Raw genomic sequence first — 19,013 nt, 5'->3', positions numbered from 1 at the left:
TTGTGTCTTTGTTATTCAATAATAAAAAATAAAGAAAAACATTCAATCAAATAAAGTATTCAAATGCAAATATTTGGGTCTCAAATATTATTATTATTTTGCATTTGAACTCTTTTTTTGATTAAAGCAAACTTTTTTCATTGATTTTTTTTTTTTTTTTTGTAGTTGAAGTGATTCATTTTATTTATTTGATTGAATAATAGACAAATTTACCTCCATACCTTGTAACCTCTTTAATTTAGACTGATCTACTTTATTTTTATTTCCGTTTATTTCTTTCTATATTGTTGTTTGTGATGTCATGTTCTATGCACTTATTTTTCAGTGAGAAGCATGAATGTACTGTGCAGAACCTTACATTTTAATACATAAAACCCCGTTGTGAACTGCTGAATTAGAGCAGTAGAAGAAGAACGAAAGAAGCGGGAAAACAAATTTTCTCCGTGAGTCTCAAAGTGAATGTTGTTGTTATAATATTCAGCGTACATACGGAGTCAGGCCACACTTTAATACCGCCTTAAAGCTCCAGTGGAAGGTGACAGAGCACAACGCGGTGTCAGAAGACGGAGGTGCAGAGATACGGAGAGGCTGGAGCAGAATGCTAACCGAGCTAGCATAGGAGCTAGCGCCGCTGAGAAACTACTGGAAAGAAAAGTAGGAAATGGAGCCGTTTAAAGCACCGTCACCACTGTCTCTCACCGGTAACCCTGCTGACAACTGGCACAGATGGGAACAAAGCTTTCGGCGGTTTATAGCGGCCTCGGGGGAGAAAGATGAAAAAGTAAAGGTTGACATTTTACTCCACACCATCGGCGACGATGCACTGGAAGTGTTCAACACACTGACGGTTAGAGGTGATGGAGATGAACTGACTATGGAGGATGTTCTTCAAGCCTTTAAATACTACTGCAGTCCACAGAGAAATGTTGTCTTTGACCGATATCAATATTGGTCCCATCAGAGAACAGCAGGAACATCAGTGAACAGGTTCATAACAGAGCTGCGGCTGAAAAGCAAAAACTGTGAGTTTGGAAGAAGTGAGAATGACATGCTGAGAGATAAGCTTGTGTTAAGCATTCCAGACTGTCACCTAAAAAAGAGACTGTTACAGGAAAGAGATCTAACGTTACACAGAGCAATAGAAATATGCAGAGCAACAGAGCAAGAAAAGAGTCCTTTACAAGAGGTTCCAGTGGATGGTGAACTGAGAATGATCCTTCCTGACAAGAGTCTCCACCATAACACCAGTAGAACACAATTATGTTCCCAATCTGTTCCAAATACAGATCAAACAGAAAAACTTGTGCTGGCTGCCTTTATGCCCAAAGTTCAGGTGCACAGATTACAGCTGCTCCCAGAGCGTCTCCACATTAAGGAGGAACCAGAGATGCTCAGTGAAGGTCAGGAGGAAAAGCAGCTTTGTGTGCAGCAGGAGACAAACAGTGCTGCTTGTCCTGTTAAACGTGAAGATGAAGAGGAGAAGCCTCAGGCCTCCCAGCTACACTGGAGACAACAAACAGAAATCATCATGAAGGAGGAACCTTCAACCTGCAGTTTAAATGAATTAATGACAAGACAAAGTGTGGGAATTAACAGCAAAGGACCAGAAGCAGCCCAGAACCCTGATCCAAGCAGTTTAGTTCTACGAGGTCCTGATGGAACGGAAACAGACTCGTATAAAACTGAAGATAGTAGTGAGGAGGAAGATGATGAAGACAGTTGGCAGAAACCTCTGTCAGAGTCTGAAATTGAAACTGATGCTGAAGCTGACTTTGACTCCACCAGGAAAAAGAGAAAGATGTCTGACTCAAGTACAAATGCTGAAATGGGACGTAAAGTTTCCAAAACACAGATTAGTTCATTTCAACAGATTAGTTCAAAGAAAAAAGTTCAGGTAAAAATGACATCTGAATGTGTGGGTGGTGAGAAAGCATCACTCAGTGCAGCTTCAAAACTGAGAATCCACACAGAAGATAAATCATTCAAATGTGATGTTTGTGGAAAATGTTTTAATCAGAAGTCTGTCCTTCAGAGACATGTGAGAATCCACTCAGGAGAGAAACCATTCAAATGTGATGTTTGTGGAAAATGTTTTAATCAGAAGTCTATCCTTCAGAGACATGTGAGAATCCACTCAGGAGAGAAACCATTCAAATGTGATGTTTGTAGGAAATGTTATAATCTAAAGTTTAACCTTCAAAGACATGTGAGAATCCACTCAGGAGAGAAACCATTCAAATGTGATGTTTGTAGGAAATGTTTTAATCAAAATTCTCACCTTCAGCTACACATGAGAATCCACTCAGGAGATAAACCATTCAAATGTGATGTTTGTAGGAAATGTTTTAATCAAAATTCTCACCTTCAGCTACACATGAGAATCCACTCAGGAGATAAACCATTCAAATGTGATGTTTGTAGGAAATGTTTTAATCTGAAGTCTGTCCTTCAGAGACATGTGAGAATCCACTCAGGAGAGAAACCATTCAAATGTGATGTTTGTAGGAAATGTTTTAATCAAAATTCTCACCTTCAGCTACACATGAGAATCCACTCAGGAGATAAACCATTCAAATGTGATGTTTGTGGAAAATGTTTTAATCAGAAGTCTGTCCTTCAGAGACATGTGAGAATCCACTCAGGAGAGAAACCATTCAAATGTGATGTTTGTAGGAAATGTTTTAATCAAAAGTCTCACCTTCAGCTACACATGAGAATCCACTCAGGAGATAAACCATTCAAATGTGATGTTTGTAGGAAATGTTTTAATCAACATTCTCACCTTCAGCTACACATGAGAATCCACTCAGGAGATAAACCATTCAAATGTGATGTTTGTGGAAAATGTTATAATCTGAAGTCTGTCCTTCAGAGACATGTGAGAATCCACTCAGGAGAGAAACCATTCAAATGTGATGTTTGTAGGAAATGTTTTAATCAAAATTCTCACCTTCAGCTACACATGAGAATCCACTCAAGAGAGAAACCATTCTAATGTGATGTTTGTAACAAATGTTTTACCAGTAAGGCATCCCTGCTGTTACATGTGATAAACCACAGAGGGGAAAAACTTTCAAATGTTTTATTTGACAAAGGACATGTTTTAAACAATAGTCTGAACTGAAGGTCCACACATGACAAATACTTTGTGGTTAATATTTTCTTGATATTTGTTCATTGTTTTTTTAGCTACATAGGTTTAGGTATAGTTCACATTTAAAGTGTAGTTAGAGTTTTGTAAGTTAGTATTTTCAGTATGTTAACAAATTTAAAGTTAGAGTTTTATAAGTTAAAATTTTTCCTAAATTAACATAACAGTGTTTGACAGAAGTTTTCGAGTTGGACAGTTTGTATTTACAGTTGATTTTTTTTTGTTTGTTTTTTCTGTAAGCATAACTAAACTTTTTCTGTAAATAGTTTTACTTTTGAAAATTAAAGCCTCATCTGTGTTATATGAAGAGTTTGCTTTTTATTATTAATAATAATCATTTACACTTCTGAAGATATTTTTTTCTGTAATCTGCCTTTAATTTTTCACAGTAAAAATGAGTGAACTATTCATTAACAAGTAAAGATCTTAGGATCCAATTAAAAGTAGAGAGCAAACTCAACATGGGTCCAGTGGTCTACGTGGGTACTAAGGATGTCCTGATCGGAAATCGAGCCTGATCACGTGGTTTCAGACTGATCGGAATCTTCCGATCAGGACTCGGATATTTATTATCATTATGGGGCGGGTGGTTTAATAATAATGCATCAATTTTATATAGCACTTTATTATAGACACTCAAAGTTGCTTTACAGAATTAAGACATTCTTTCAATCCACACTTAATGGTGGTAAACTACTATTATAGCCACAGCTGCCCTGGGGCAGACTGACAGCATCGAGGCTGCCACAACCGACCAACACTCACACACTACATTCATACGAGGCAATGTGAGTGAAGTGCCTTGCCCAAGGACACAATAACAGATACCACTGCTGTGACTGTCCCCCACTGTGGCACCTGGAATTCTCAGTGGTCTCCATCCAACTACTAACCAGGCCCAGACCTGCTGAGCTTCTGAGATCTAACAGGATCGGGCAATGACAGGCTGGTATGGTTGGTTTGTGTGTGAGAATAGAATCTACTGCAGTAGTTCCTATATCAAGTGTCTACAACAGGACGTGCAGGTGTGTGTCAAATCAGTTATTCTCAACTGGTGGGTCGCAGCAGACAGCTGGTCAAAAATAAATAAATACTTAATGACTCATGTTGTACTTGTCTTTTATTTTGAAAGAAACTTTTTTTTTTTTGACGGGCACGCTGTGAAATGCATGTTGCACAGGAAAATGTATAGATTTATGTTTTAAAAAAATATTATGTGTGTTTTCAACAGCTCTTTTTGAAAAACTAAATTTGGTTGGTTGAATTCTAAAAAAAAAAAAAAAAGTGGGACCCAATGACAAAATGTGGGTCCTAGGATGAGACCAGTTGAGAACCCCTGTTCTAAATCAACCTCTATCAGCAGACCTCACCTCACACACTTTATTTAGTAAGCAGCAAACACTTTACATGCTCTGCACCTGCGATGCTAACAAAATGAAGTTGTCATACTTTTCATCAAGAAAAACATACATTTTAATCTGTGAAACTAAATGAGGACAGTAAACATTAAGAGTACAATTCCTAAAAGCACATTACTGGCTTTACTTTACAGCACTGTGGCACTTTTATTTTCTTATTGGTTAACATGCCTGTTGGGTATTTTAAGATGAGGCACTATTCATTTTTACATTAGACTTTTTTATTTAATATTTAATCTTGTACTAAAGTCTAATATGAATTTTCTTTTAATTTATTGCTTGATTGATCAAGCTACGTCACAGAAGTATTCTGTTTAGGGTTGAATGTTAAAATAAGGTGAATAAAATAAATAAGGGACATCCTGGATCTGTTTTTTTTTTTTTTTTGCTCTGCTTTATCATTTTAATGTATTAAACAAGTATCGAATCGGGACTCGGTTTCGGGCCAATTCTCAAAATCTAAGGATTCGGACTCAAACTCTGGAGCAAAAATAACCTGATCGGGACATCGCTAGTGGGTACCCAGGTACATTAGTTTAAAATATCTTATTTCCTCCACAATGATGAAAATAAAGTTACACCTCCTGATTATTAGTCATTTATTTTGCATCCTCACCTCACAGCAACAAGTAAACTCAGCCTGGGTGGCCTGAGATACTTAACAATACCTTATATTTTTATGATATTGTATGAATGAGTCCTCTATAAAAAACAAGACTATAATTGTCTAGACAATATGTTATTGTGGAATATACTGTATCACACCAGTAGCATTATATTCCACAAAACTAGTTGATAAAACTTTATGTTTTATAACATAAAAATGTAAATGTCTTAATCTTTTATGAAGAAAAAACCCAGGTGGTGAAAAAGTACACAAATTGACTTCAAAATACCCCCAAAATATACAGAATGAAAGAAAAACATACAAAACAACAGAAGATTCCAAAAGCACATGAAACAACAACAAAAAATGCATACAATTACGTAAAACACACACGCACACAAAATTGCATATTAATATGTGCAATTACTTCAAAAATATACAAAACAACAAAAACACACAATAGACTTCCAAAACACATAAAATGACAGCAAAAACAATTACATCAAAATATACAAAATGAATCCAAAAATACAGGAAACCTTCATTCTGTCCTGTATTAACTGATTGGTCATTATTCTAAACGCAGACCTGAATGTTCATAATGTGGCCCTTGGATCACATTATCACATTTCTGTGTTACTACTACCACCAAGTGGTTAGTTTTTACCATTGCAATGGTCTAAATCAGAGACCATGAGTTTCTTAGGCCTGCATCAGGTGGTCTTGTGTCTAGAAGAGTCCAGCTGCAGACCTCCATCATCAGAAGGATGTGACGTCAGGATAATAAAGTAACAAACAAAACAGAAGAAAAAAAAAGTTTCCGTTTTTCTGAATTGATGAGATAAAAAATAAGTAAATAAACCAAAAATTGCCCTGTTTTTCTATTTATTTATAACTGTATTCTATACTTTGACTTTCTCAAATATAAATCTTATAAAGAAGAAAAAATAAAATAAATGTATAAATAATATACAGTATGAAAATATCAGAGCTGGCACATCTGGTCACTTTGGCTACTATGTATTTGTAATGCAGTATAACAAACATGATTGAAAACTAATTCTAGAAGAAGAAAAAAAAAGTCTATGGGGTCAAATTTGTGATATAAAAATATGGTCACGATCCAAAAAAGGTTGGGAACCAAACCTTACACAATGTATAACTCATGCAGGGTTATCTATTGCTGCAACACATCTACTCGTGCACTGCATGTTTGGTTATTGAGAGTTTTAAAATTAACTGAGTAAATACAAATTGGTGGTTGTCTCCTTGTGTCCAATCAAGTGAAATATGCTGGAATGAAATAATAGCAGTAATAATATAACAGTAAACTGCACATGAACATCATTTAAAGTGCAAAGTTGCTCTTTGGTGCCGCTCTTTGTCTGCAGTCATACTTAATATACTAAGTTACTACATATTTGGTATATTTTTATGAATTTAAACCTTTTTTAACCCAAAGAAATGCAGTTGGACAGAATATTTAGATGTGAAGTCATTGACCCGGGTACATGAGACTAAAAAAAAACCTTATGCCAAACAACTGAAGTGCACTTATTTTACAAATGTCTGGTAATTTACTGTTCTGGAAAGGAAATGGAACAGTTTTTGATTAAAAATTTGAAAGTCACAGTAAATCTGACTGCAGAAGATATGCTTTTGTTATTTGAAAACAAAAAACTACAACAAACAATAAATCTGATGATTTTACTTGGTAAAATCAACATCCATCAGTCTAAATTCAAGAAAACTAACCCACACTTTACAGCATTCAGCATTGTGTGTAAATACTACATATAATCCATCAATTTAATAAGAAATCTATCCACACATTCAATTTGATAAATGAGTTATTTAAAGATTAGAATTCTGACTGCTTTGTTATGGAGGTAGATTTGTGTCTTTGTTATTCAATAATAAAAAATAAAAAAAAACATTCAATGAAATAAAGTATTCAAATGCAAATATTTGGGTCTCAAATATTATTATTATTTTGCATTTGAACTCTTTTTGATTAAAGCAAACTTTTTTCATTGATTTTTTTTTTTTTTTTGTAGTTGAAGTGATTCATTTTATTTATTTGATTGAATAATAGACAAATTTACCTCCATACCTTGTAACCTCTTTAATTTAGACTGATCTACTTTATTTTTATTTCCGTTTATTTCTTTCTATATTGTTGTTTATGATGTCATGTTCTATGCACTTATTTTTCAGTGAGAAGCATGAATGTACTGTGCAGAACCTTACATTTTAATACATAAAACCCCCGTTGTGAACTGCTGAATTAGAGCAGTAGAAGAAGAAGGAAAGAAGCGGGAAAACAAATTTTCTCCGTGAGTCTCAAAGTGAATGTTGTTATTATAATATTCAGCGTACATACGGAGTCAGGCCACACTTTAATACCGCCTTAAAGCTCCAGTGGAAGGTGACAGAGCACAACGCGGTGTCAGAAGACGGAGGTGCAGAGATACGGAGAGGCTGGAGCAGAATGCTAACGGAGCTAGCATAGGAGCTAGCGCCGCTGAGAAACTACTGGAAAGAAAAGTAGGAAATGGAGCCGTTTAAAGCACCGTCACCACTGTCTCTCACCGGTAACCCTGCTGACAACTGGCACAGATGGGAACAAAGCTTTCGGCGGTTTATAGCGGCCTCGGGGGAGAAAGATGAAAAAGTAAAGGTTGACATTTTACTCCACACCATCGGCGACGATGCACTGGAAGTGTTCAACACACTGACGGTTAGAGGTGATGGAGATGAACTGACTATGGAGGATGTTCTTCAAGCCTTTAAATACTACTGCAGTCCACAGAGAAATGTTGTCTTTGACCGATATCAATATTGGTCCCATCAGAGAACAGCAGGAACATCAGTGAACAGGTTCATAACAGAGCTGCGGCTGAAAAGCAAAAACTGTGAGTTTGGAATAAGTGAGAATGACATGCTCAGAGATAAGCTTGTGTTAAGCATTCCAGACTGTCACCTAAAAAAGAGACTGTTACAGGAAAGAGATCTAACGTTACACAGAGCAATAGAAATATGGAGAGCAACAGAGCAAGAAAAGAGTCCTTTACAAGAGGTTCCAGTGGATGGTGAACTGAGAATGATCCTTCCTGACATGAGTCTCCACCATAACACCAGTAGAACACAATTATGTTCCCAATCTGTTCCAAATACAGATCAAACAGAAAAACTTGTGCTGGCTGCCTTTATGCCCAAAGTTCAGCTGCACAGATTACAGCTGCTCCCAGAGCATCTCCACATTAAGGAGGAACCAGAGATGCTCAGTGAAGGTCAGGAGGAAAAGCAGCTTTGTGTGCAGCAGGAGACAAACAGTGCTGCTTGTCCTGTTAAACGTGAAGATGAAGAGGAGAAGCCTCAGGCCTCCCAGCTACACTGGAGACAACAAACAGAAATCATCATGAAGGAGGAACCTTCAACCTGCAGTTTAAATGAATTAATGACAAGACAAAGTGTGGGAATTAACAGCAAAGGACCAGAAGCAGCCCAGAACCCTGATCCAAGCAGTTTAGTTCTACAAGGTCCTGATGGAACGGAAACAGACTCGTATAAAACTAAAGATAGTAGTGAGGAGGAAGATGATGAAGACAGTTGGCAGAAACCTCTGTCAGAGTCTGAAATTGAAACTGATGCTGAAGCTGACTTTGACTCCACCAGGAAAAAGAGAAAGATGTCTGACTCAAGTACAAATGTTGAAATGGGACGTGAAGTTTCCAAAACACAGATTAGTTCATTTCAACAGATTAGTTCAAAGAAAAAAGTTCAGGTAAAAATGACATCTGAATGTGTGGGTGGTGAGAAAGCATCACTCAGTGCAGCTTCAAAACTGAGAATCCACACAGAAGATAAATCATTCAAATGTGATGTTTGTGGAAAATGTTTTAATCAGAAGTCTGTCCTTCAGAGACATGTGAGAATCCACTCAGGAGAGAAACCATTCAAATGTGATGTTTGTGGAAAATGTTTTAATCAGAAGTCTATCCTTCAGAGACATGTGAGAATCCACTCAGGAGAGAAACCATTCAAATGTGATGTTTGTAGGAAATGTTATAATCTAAAGTTTAACCTTCAAAGACATGTGAGAATCCACTCAGGAGAGAAACCATTCAAATGTGATGTTTGTAGGAAATGTTTTAATCAAAATTCTCACCTTCAGCTACACATGAGAATCCACTCAGGAGATAAACCATTCAAATGTGATGTTTGTAGGAAATGTTTTAATCAAAATTCTCACCTTCAGCTACACATGAGAATCCACTCTGGAGATAAACCATTCAAATGTGATGTTTGTAGGAAATGTTTTAATCTGAAGTCTGTCCTTCAGAGACATGTGAGAATCCACTCAGGAGAGAAACCATTCAAATGTGATGTTTGTAGGAAATGTTTTAATCAAAATTCTCACCTTCAGCTACACATGAGAATCCACTCAGGAGATAAACCATTCAAATGTGATGTTTGTGGAAAATGTTTTAATCAGAAGTCTGTCCTTCAGAGACATGTGAGAATCCACTCAGGAGAGAAACCATTCAAATGTGATGTTTGTAGGAAATGTTTTAATCAAAAGTCTCACCTTCAGCTACACATGAGAATCCACTCAGGAGATAAACCATTCAAATGTGATGTTTGTAGGAAATGTTTTAATCAACATTCTCACCTTCAGCTACACATGAGAATCCACTCAGGAGATAAACCATTCAAATGTGATGTTTGTGGAAAATGTTATAATCTGAAGTCTGTCCTTCAGAGACATGTGAGAATCCACTCAGGAGAGAAACCATTCAAATGTGATGTTTGTAGGAAATGTTTTAATCAAAATTCTCACCTTCAGCTACACATGAGAATCCACTCAAGAGAGAAACCATTCTAATGTGATGTTTGTAACAAATGTTTTACCAGTAAGGCATTCCTGCTGTTACATGTGATAAACCACAGAGGGGGAAAAACTTTCAAATGTTTTATTTGACAAAGGACATGTTTTAAACAATAGTCTGAACTGAAGGTCCACACATGACAAAATACTTTGTGGTTAATATTTTCTTGATATTTGTTCATTGTTTTTTTTAGCTACATAGGTTTAGGTATAGTTCACATTTAAAGTGTAGTTAGAGTTTTGTAAGTTAGTATTTTCAGTATGTTAACAAATTTAAAGTTAGAGTTTATAAGTTAGTATTTTTCCTAAATTAACATAACAGTGTTTGACAGAAGTTTTCGAGTTGGACAGTTTGTATTTACAGTTGATTTTTTTTGTTTGTTTTTTCTGTAAGCATAACTAAACTTTTTCTGTAAATAGTTTTACTTTTGAAAATTAAAGCCTCATCTGTGTTATATTAAGAGTTTGCTTTTTATTATTATTAATAATAATCATTTACACTTCTGAAGATATTTTTTTCTGTAATCTGCCTTTAATTTTTCACAGTAAAAATGAGTGAACTATTCATTAACAAGTAAAGATCTTACGATCCAATTAAAAGTAGAGAGCAAACTCAACATGGGTCCAGTGGTCTACGTGGGTACTAAGGATGTCCTGATCGGAAATCGAGCCTGATCACGTGGTTTCAGACTGATCGGAATCTTCCGATCAGGACTCGGATATTTATTATCATTATGGGGCGGGTGGTTTAATAATAATGCATCAATTTTATATAGCACTTTATTATAGACACTCAAAGTTGCTTTACAGAATTAAGACATTATTCTTTCAATCCACACTTAGTGGTGGTAAACTACTATTACAGCCACAGCTGCCCTGGGGCAGACTGACAGCATCGAGGCTGCCACAACCGACCAACACTCACACACTACATTCATACGAGGCAATGTGAGTGAAGTGCCTTGCCCAAGGACACAATAACAGATACCACTGCTGTGACTGTCCCCCACTGTGGCATCTGGAATTCTCAGTGGTCTCCATCCAACTACTAACCAGGCCCAGACCTGCTGAGCTTCTGAGATCTAACAGGATCGGGCAATGACAGGCTGGTATGGTTGGTTTGTGTGTGAGAATAGAATCTACTGCAGTAGTTCCTATATCAAGTGTCTACAACAGGACGTGCAGGTGTGTGCTAAATCAGTTATTCTCAACTGGTGGGTCGCAGCAGACAGCTGGTCAAAAATAAATAAATACTTAATGACTCATGTTGTACTTGTCTTTTATTTTGAAAGAAACTTTTTTTTTTTTGACGGGCACGCTGTGAAATGCATGTTGCACAAGAAAATATATAGATTTATGTTTTAAAAAAATATTATATGTGTGTTTTCAACAGCTCTTTTTGTAAAACTAAATTTGGTTGGTTGAATTCTAAAAAAAAAAAAAAAAAGTGGGACCCAATGACAAAATGTGGGTCCTAGGATGAGACCAGTTGAGAACCCCTGTTCTAAATCAACCTCTATCAGCAGACCTCACCTCACACACTTTATTTAGTAAGCAGCAAACACTTTACATGCTCTGCACCTGCAATGCTAACAAAATGAAGTTGTCATACTTTTCATCAAGAAAAACATACATTTTAATCTGTGAAACTAAATGAGGACAGTAAACATTAAGAGTACAGTTCCTAAAAGCACATTACTGGCTTTACTTTACAGCACTGTGGCACTTTTATTTTCTTATTGGTTAACATGCCTGTGGGGTATTTTAAGATGAGGCACTATTCATTTTTACATTAGACTTTTTTATTTAATATTCAATCTTGTACTAAAGTCTAATATGAATTTTCTTTTAATTTATTTCTTGATTGATCAAGCTACGTCACAGAAGTATTCTGTTTAGGGTTGAATGTTAAAATAAATAAGGGACATCCTGGATTTTTTTTTTGCTCTGCTTTATCTTTTTAATGTATTAAACAAGTATCGAATCGGGACTCGGTTTCGGGCCAATTCTCAAAATCTAAGGATTCGGACTCGAACTCTGGAGCAAAAATAACCTGATCGGGACATCGCTAGTGGGTACCCAGGTACATTAGTTTAAAATATCTTATTTCCTCCACAATAATGAAAATAAAGTTACACCTCCTGATTATTAGTCATTTATTTTGCATCCTAACCTCACAGCAACAAGTAAACTCAGCCTGGGTGGCCTGAGATACTTAACAATACCTTATATTTTTATGATATTGTATGAATGAGTCCTCTATAAAAAACAAGACTATAATTCTCTAGACAACATGTTATTGTGGAATATACTGTATCACACCAGTAGCATTATAATCCACAAAACTAGTTGATAAAACTATATGTGCAATATTGTTTTACAACATAAAAATTTAAATGTCTTAATCTTTTATGAAGAAAAAACCCAGGTGGTGAAAAAGTACACAAATTGACTTCAAAATACCCCCAAAATATACAGAATGAAAGAAAAACATACAAAACAACAGAAGATTCCAAAAGCACATGAAACAACAACAAAAAATGCATACAATTACGTAAAACACACACGCACACAAAATTGCATATTAATATGTACAATTACTTCAAAAATATACAAAACAACAAAAACACACAATAGACTTCCAAAACACATTAAATGACAACAAAAACAATTACATCAAAATATACAAAATGACTCCAAAAATACAGGAAACCTTCATTCTGTCCTGTATTAACTGATTGGTCATTATTCTAAATGCAGACCTGAATGTTCATAATGTGGCCCTTGGATCACATTATCACATTTCTGTGTTACTACTACCACCAAGTGGTTAGTTTTTACCATTGCAATGGTCTAAATCAGAGACCATGAGTTTCTTAGGCCTGCATCAGGTGGTCTTGTGTCTAGAAGGGTCCAGCTGCAGACCTCCACCATCAGAAGGATGTGACGTCAGGATAATAAAGTAACAAACAAAACAGAAGAAAAAAAAAGTTTCTGTTTTTCTGAATTGATGAGATAAAAAATAAGTAAATAAACCAAAAATTGCCCTGTTTTTCTATTTATTTATAACTGTATTCTATACTTTGACTTTCTCAAATATAAATCTTATAAAGAAGATAAAATAAAATAAATGTATAAATAATATACAGTATGAAAATATCAGAGCTGGCACATCTGGTCACTTTGGCTACTATGTATTTGTAATGCAGTATAACAAACATGATTGAAAACTAATTCTAGAAGAAGAAAAAAAAGTCTATGGGGTCAAATTTGTGATATAAAAATATGGTCACGATCCAAAAAAGGTTGGGAACCACTGCCTTACACAATGTATAACTCATGCAGGGTTATCTATTGCTGCAACACATCTACTCGTGCACTGCATGTTTGGTTATTGAGAGTTTTAAAATTAACTGAGTAAATACAAATTGGTGGTTGTCTCCTTGTGTCCAATCAAGTGAAATATGCTGGAATGAAATAATAGCAGTAATAATATAACAGTAAACTGCACATGAACATCATTTAAAGTGCAAAGTTGCTCTTTGGTGCCGCTCTTTGTCTGCAGTCATACTTAATATACTAAGTTACTACATATTTGGTATATTTTTATGAATTTAAACCTTTTTTAACCCAAAGAAATGCAGTTGGACAGAATATTTAGATGTGAAGTCATTGACCCGGGTACATGAGACTAAAAAAAAACCTTATGCCAAACAACTGAAGTGCACTTATTTTACAAATGTCTGGTAATTTACTGTTCTGGAAAGGAAATGGAACAGTTTTTGATTAAAAATTTGAAAGTCACAGTAAATCTGACTGCAGAAGATATGCTTTTGTTATTTGAAAACAAAAAACTACAACAAACAATAAATCTGATGATTTTACTTGGTAATATCAACATCCATCAGTCTAAATTCAAGAAAACTAACCCACACTTTACAGCATTCAGCATTGTGTGTAAATACTACATATAATCCATCAATTTAATAAGAAATCTATCCACACATTCAATTTGATAAATTAGTTATTTATTCAGTTCATTTCCGACATGGTTGCAATCACAGAAATTCATTTTGACATTCAGAGCAAAATCACATCATTGTTTTTTTTTTTTTTTTTTTTTGTCCTTTTGCATGCCGGAAAGGGCGAAGGAAAAAAGCATTATGCTTATCCAGATCCGTCCCCTGATTTAAACACAGATAATTTTACATCAAACCTCGTTTCTTCCCTAGTCAAACATTCTCATCTTCTTCATAATTTCATCTTTTCATTAACGTTTTTTTTTTTTTAAAGATTAGAATTCTGACTGCTTTGTTATGGAGGTAGATTTGTGTCTTTGTTATTCAATAATAAAAAAAAACATTCAATCAAATAAAGTATTCAAATGCAAATATTTGGGTCTCAAATATTATTATTATTTTGCATTTGAACTCTTTTTTTGATTAAAGCAAACTTTTTTCATTGATTTTTTTTTTTTTTTTTTTTTTTTGTAGTTGAAGTGATTCATTTTATTTATTTGATTGAATAATAGACAAATTTACCTCCATACCTTGTAACCTCTTTAATTTAGACTGATCTACTTTATTTTTATTTCCGTTTATTTATTTCTATATTGTTGTTTATGATGTCATGTTCTATGCACTTATTTTTCAGTGAGAAGCATGAATGTACTGTGCAGAACCTTACATTTTAATACATAAAACCCCGTTGTGAACTGCTGAATTAGAGCAGTAGAAGAAGAAGGAAAGAAGCGGGAAAACAAATTTTCTCCGTGAGTCTCAAAGTGAATGTTGTTGTTATAATATTCAGCGCACATACGGAGTCAGGCCACACTTTAATACCGCTTTAAAGCTCCAGTGGAAGGTGACAGAGCACAACGCGGTGTCAGAAGACGGAGGTGCAGAGATACGGAGAGGCTGGAGCAGAATGCTAACCGAGCTAGCATAGGAGCTAGCGCCGCTGAGAAACTACTGGAAAGAAAAGTAGGAAATGGAGCCGTTTAAAGCACCGTCACCACTGTCTCTCACCGGTAACCCTGCTGACAACTGGCACAGATGGGAACAAAGCTTTCGGCGGTTTATAGCGGCCTCGGGGGAGAAAGATGAAAAAGTAAAGGTTGACATTTTACTCCACACCATCGGCGACGATGCACTGGAAGTGTTCAACACACTGACGGTTAGAGGTGATGGAGATGAACTGACTATGGAGGATGTTCTTCAAGCCTTTAAATACTACTGCAGTCCACAGAGAAATGTTGTCTTTGACCGATATCAATATTGGTCCCATCAGAGAACAGCAGGAACATCAGTGAACAGGTTCATAACAGAGCTGCGGCTGAAAAGCAAAAACTGTGAGTTTGGAATAAGTGAGAATGACATGCTGAGAGATAAGCTTGTGTTAAGCATTCCAGACTGTCACCTAAAAAAGACACTGTTACAGGAAAGAGATCTAACGTTACACAGAGCAATAGAAATATGCAGAGCAACAGAGCAAGAAAAGAGTCCTTTACAAGAGGTTCCAGTGGATGGTGAACTGAGAATGATCCTTCCTGACAAGAGTCTCCACCATAACACCAGTAGAACACAATTATGTTCCCAATCTGTTCCAAATACAGATCAAACAGAAAAACTTGTGCTGGCTGCCTTTATGCCCAAAGTTCAGCTGCACAGATTACAGCTGCTCCCAGAGCGTCTCCACATTAAGGAGGAACCAGAGATGCTCAGTGAAGGTCAGGAGGAAAAGCAGCTTTGTGTGCAGCAGGAGACAAACAGTGCTGCTTGTCCTGTTAAACGTGAAGATGAAGAGGAGAAGCCTCAGGCCTCCCAGCTACACTGGAGACAACAAACAGAAATCATCATGAAGGAGGAACCTTCAACCTGCAGTTTAAATGAATTAATGACAAGACAAAGTGTGGGAATTAACAGCAAAGGACCAGAAGCAGCCCAGAACCCTGATCCAAGCAGTTTAGTTCTACGAGGTCCCGATGGAACGGAAACAGACTCGTATAAAACTGAAGATAGTAGTGAGGAGGAAGATGATGAAGACAGTTGGCAGAAACCTCTGTCAGAGTCTGAAATTGAAACTGATGCTGAAGCTGACTTTGACTCCACCAGGAAAAAGAGAAAGATGTCTGACTCAAGTACAAATGCTGAAATGGGACGTAAAGTTTCCAAAACACAGATTAGTTCATTTCAACAGATTAGTTCAAAGAAAAAAGTTCAGATTAAAATGACATCTGAATGTGTGGGTGGTGAGAAAGCATCACTCAGTGCAGCTTCAAAACTGAGAATCCACACAGAAGATAAATCATTCAAATGTGATGTTTGTGGAAAATGTTTTAATCAGAAGTCTAACCTTCAGAGACATGTGAGAATCCACTCAGGAGAGAAACCATTCAAATGTGATGTTTGTAGGAAATGTTATAATCTAAAGTTTAACCTTCAAAGACATGTGAGAATCCACTCAGGAGAGAAACCATTCAAATGTGATGTTTGTGGAAAATGTTTTAATCAGAAGTCTGTCCTTCAGAGACATGTGAGAATCCACTCAGGAGAGAAACCATTCAAATGTGATGTTTGTAGGAAATGTTATAATCTGAAGTCTGTCCTTCAGAGACATGTGAGAATCCACTCAGGAGAGAAACCATTCAAATGTGATGTTTGTGGAAAATGATTTAATCAGAAGTCTGTCCTTCAGAGACATGTGAGAATCCACTCAGGAGAGAAACCATTCAAATGTGATGTTTGTAGGAAATGTTATAATCTGAAGTCTGTCCTTCAGAGACATGTGAGAATCCACTCAGGAGATAAACCATTCAAATGTGATGTTTGTAGGAAATGTTTTAATCAAAATTCTCACCTTCAGCTACACATGAGAATCCACTCAGGAGATAAACCATTCAAATGTGATGTTTGTAGGAAATGTTTTAATCAAAATTCTCACCTTCAGCTACACATGAGAATCCACTCAGGAGAGAAACCATTCAAATGTGATGTTTGTAGGAAATGTTATAATCTGAAGTCTGTCCTTCAGAGACATGTGAGAATCCACTCAGGAGAGAAACCATTCAAATGTGATGTTTGTAGGAAATGTTTTAATCACAATTCTCACCTTCAGCTACACATGAGAATCCACTCAGGAGATAAAGCATTCAAATGTGATGTTTGTGGAAAATGTTTTAATCAGAAGTCTGTCCTTCAGAGACATGTGAGAATCCACTCAAGAGAGAAACCATTCTAATGTGATGTTTGTAACAAATGTTTTACCAGTAAGGCATTCCTGCTGTTACATGTGATAAACCACAGAGGTGGAAAAACTTTCAAATGTTTTATTTGACAAAGGACATGTTTTAAACAATAGTCTGAACTGAAGGTCCACACATGACAAAATACTTTGTGGTTAATATTTTCTTGATATTTGTTCATTGTTTTTTTAGCTACATAGGTTTAGGTATAGTTCACATTTAAAGTGTAGTTAGAGTTTTGTAAGTTAGTATTTTCAGTATGTTAACAAATTTAAAGTTAGAGTTTATAAGTTAGTATTTTTCCTAAATTAACATAACAGTGTTTGACAGAAGTTTTCGAGTTGGACAGTTTGTATTTACAGTTGATTTTTTTTTGTGTTTGTTTTTTCTGTAAGCATAACTAAACTTTTTCTGTAAATAGTTTTACTTTTGAAAATTAAAGCCTCATCTGTGTTATATTAAGAGTTTGCTTTTTATTATTAATAATAATCATTTACACTTCTGAAGATATTTTTTTCTGTAATCTGCCTTTAATTTTTCATAGTAAAAATGAGTGAACTATTCATTAACAAGTAAAGATCTTAGGATCCAATTAAAAGTAGAGAGCAAACTCAACATGGGTCCAGTGGTCTACGTGGGTACTAAGGATGTCCTGATCGGAAATCGAGCCTGATCACGTGGTTTCAGACTGATCGGAATCTTCCGATCAGGACTCGGATATTTATTATCATTATGGGGCGGGTGGTTTAATAATAATGCATCAATTTTATATAGCACTTTATTATAGACACTCAAAGTTGCTTTACAGAATTAAGACATTATTCTTTCAATCCACACTTAGTGGTGGTAAACTACTATTATAGCCACAGCTGCCCTGGGGCAGACTGACAGAATCGAGGCTGCCACAACCGACCAACACTCACACACTACATTCATACGAGGCAATGTGAGTGAAGTGCCTTGCCCAAGGACACAATAACAGATACCACTGCTGTGACTGTCCCCCCACTGTGGCATCTGGAATTCTCAGTGGTCTCCATCCAACTACTAACCAGGCCCAGACCTGCTGAGCTTCTGAGATCTAACAGGATCGGGCAATGACAGGCTGGTATGGTTGGTTTGTGTGTGAGAATAGAATCTACTGCAGTAGTTCCTATATCAAGTGTCGACAACAGGACGTGCAGGTGTGTGCCAAATCAGTTATTCTCAACTGGTGGGTCGCAGCAGACAGCTGGTCAAAAATAAATAAATACTTAATGACTCATGTTGTACTTGGCTTTTATTTAGAAAGAAACTTTTTTTTTTTTTTGACGGGCACGCTGTGAAATGCATGTTGCACAGGAAAATATATAGATTTATGTTTTCAAAAAATATTATATGTGTGTTTTCAACAGCTCTTTCTGTAAAACTAAATTTGGTTGGTTGAATTCTAAAAAAAAAAAAAAATGGGACCCAATGACAAAATGTGGGTCCTAGGATGAGACCAGTTGAGAACCCCTGTTCTAAATCAACCTCTATCAGCAGACCTCACCTCACACACTTTATTTAGTAAGCAGCAAACACTTTACATGCTCTGCACCTGCGATGCTAACAAAATGAAGTTGTCATACTTTTCATCAAGAAAAACATACATTTTAATCTGTGAAACTAAATGAGGACAGTAAACATTAAGAGTACAGTTCCTAAAAGTACATTACTGGCTT

At 36.0% G+C, this 19,013-nt stretch overlaps 2 protein-coding genes and 1 pseudogene across 2 annotated transcripts; all 3 read left to right on the top strand.

Moving 5' to 3' along the window:
• The first annotated feature begins 1,567 nt into the window (after positions 1-1,567).
• On the top strand, positions 1,568-2,995 carry LOC114468233 (zinc finger protein 501-like). Its single transcript, XM_028455012.1, has one exon. The coding sequence runs from the start codon at positions 1,568-1,570 to the stop codon at positions 2,993-2,995; it is 1,428 nt and encodes a 475-aa protein (XP_028310813.1).
• Positions 2,996-8,306: 5,311 nt separating this feature from the next.
• LOC114467793 (zinc finger protein 32-like) lies at positions 8,307-10,196 on the top strand. Its single transcript, XM_028454230.1, has 2 exons — positions 8,307-9,055; positions 9,644-10,196. The coding sequence occupies exons 1-2, from the start codon at positions 8,388-8,390 to the stop codon at positions 10,062-10,064; spliced, it is 1,089 nt and encodes a 362-aa protein (XP_028310031.1). The 5' UTR covers positions 8,307-8,387; the 3' UTR covers positions 10,065-10,196.
• A 4,723-nt stretch (positions 10,197-14,919) lies between these two features.
• Positions 14,920-17,306, top strand: LOC114467792 (zinc finger protein 2-like; annotated as a pseudogene).
• The last annotated feature ends 1,707 nt before the right edge of the window (positions 17,307-19,013 follow it).

The sequence above is a fragment of the Gouania willdenowi genome, chromosome 8, assembly GCF_900634775.1.
Source record: "Gouania willdenowi chromosome 8, fGouWil2.1, whole genome shotgun sequence".
Lineage (NCBI taxonomy): Eukaryota > Metazoa > Chordata > Actinopteri > Blenniiformes > Gobiesocidae > Gouania > Gouania willdenowi.
Note: the sequence above shows the minus strand (reverse complement) of the source record. Positions and strands in the feature narration are given on the sequence as shown.

Coding starts and splice junctions, on each gene's coding strand:
- LOC114467793 (XM_028454230.1), top strand. CDS start 8,388: ATGCCCAAAGTTCAGCTGCACAGATTACAGCTGCTCCCAGAGCATCTC. Junction 9,056..9,643: donor ACAGAAGATAAATCATTCAA/ATGTGATGTTTG, acceptor TAAACCATTCAA/ATGTGATGTTTGTGGAAAAT.
- LOC114468233 (XM_028455012.1), top strand. CDS start 1,568: ATGACAAGACAAAGTGTGGGAATTAACAGCAAAGGACCAGAAGCAGCC.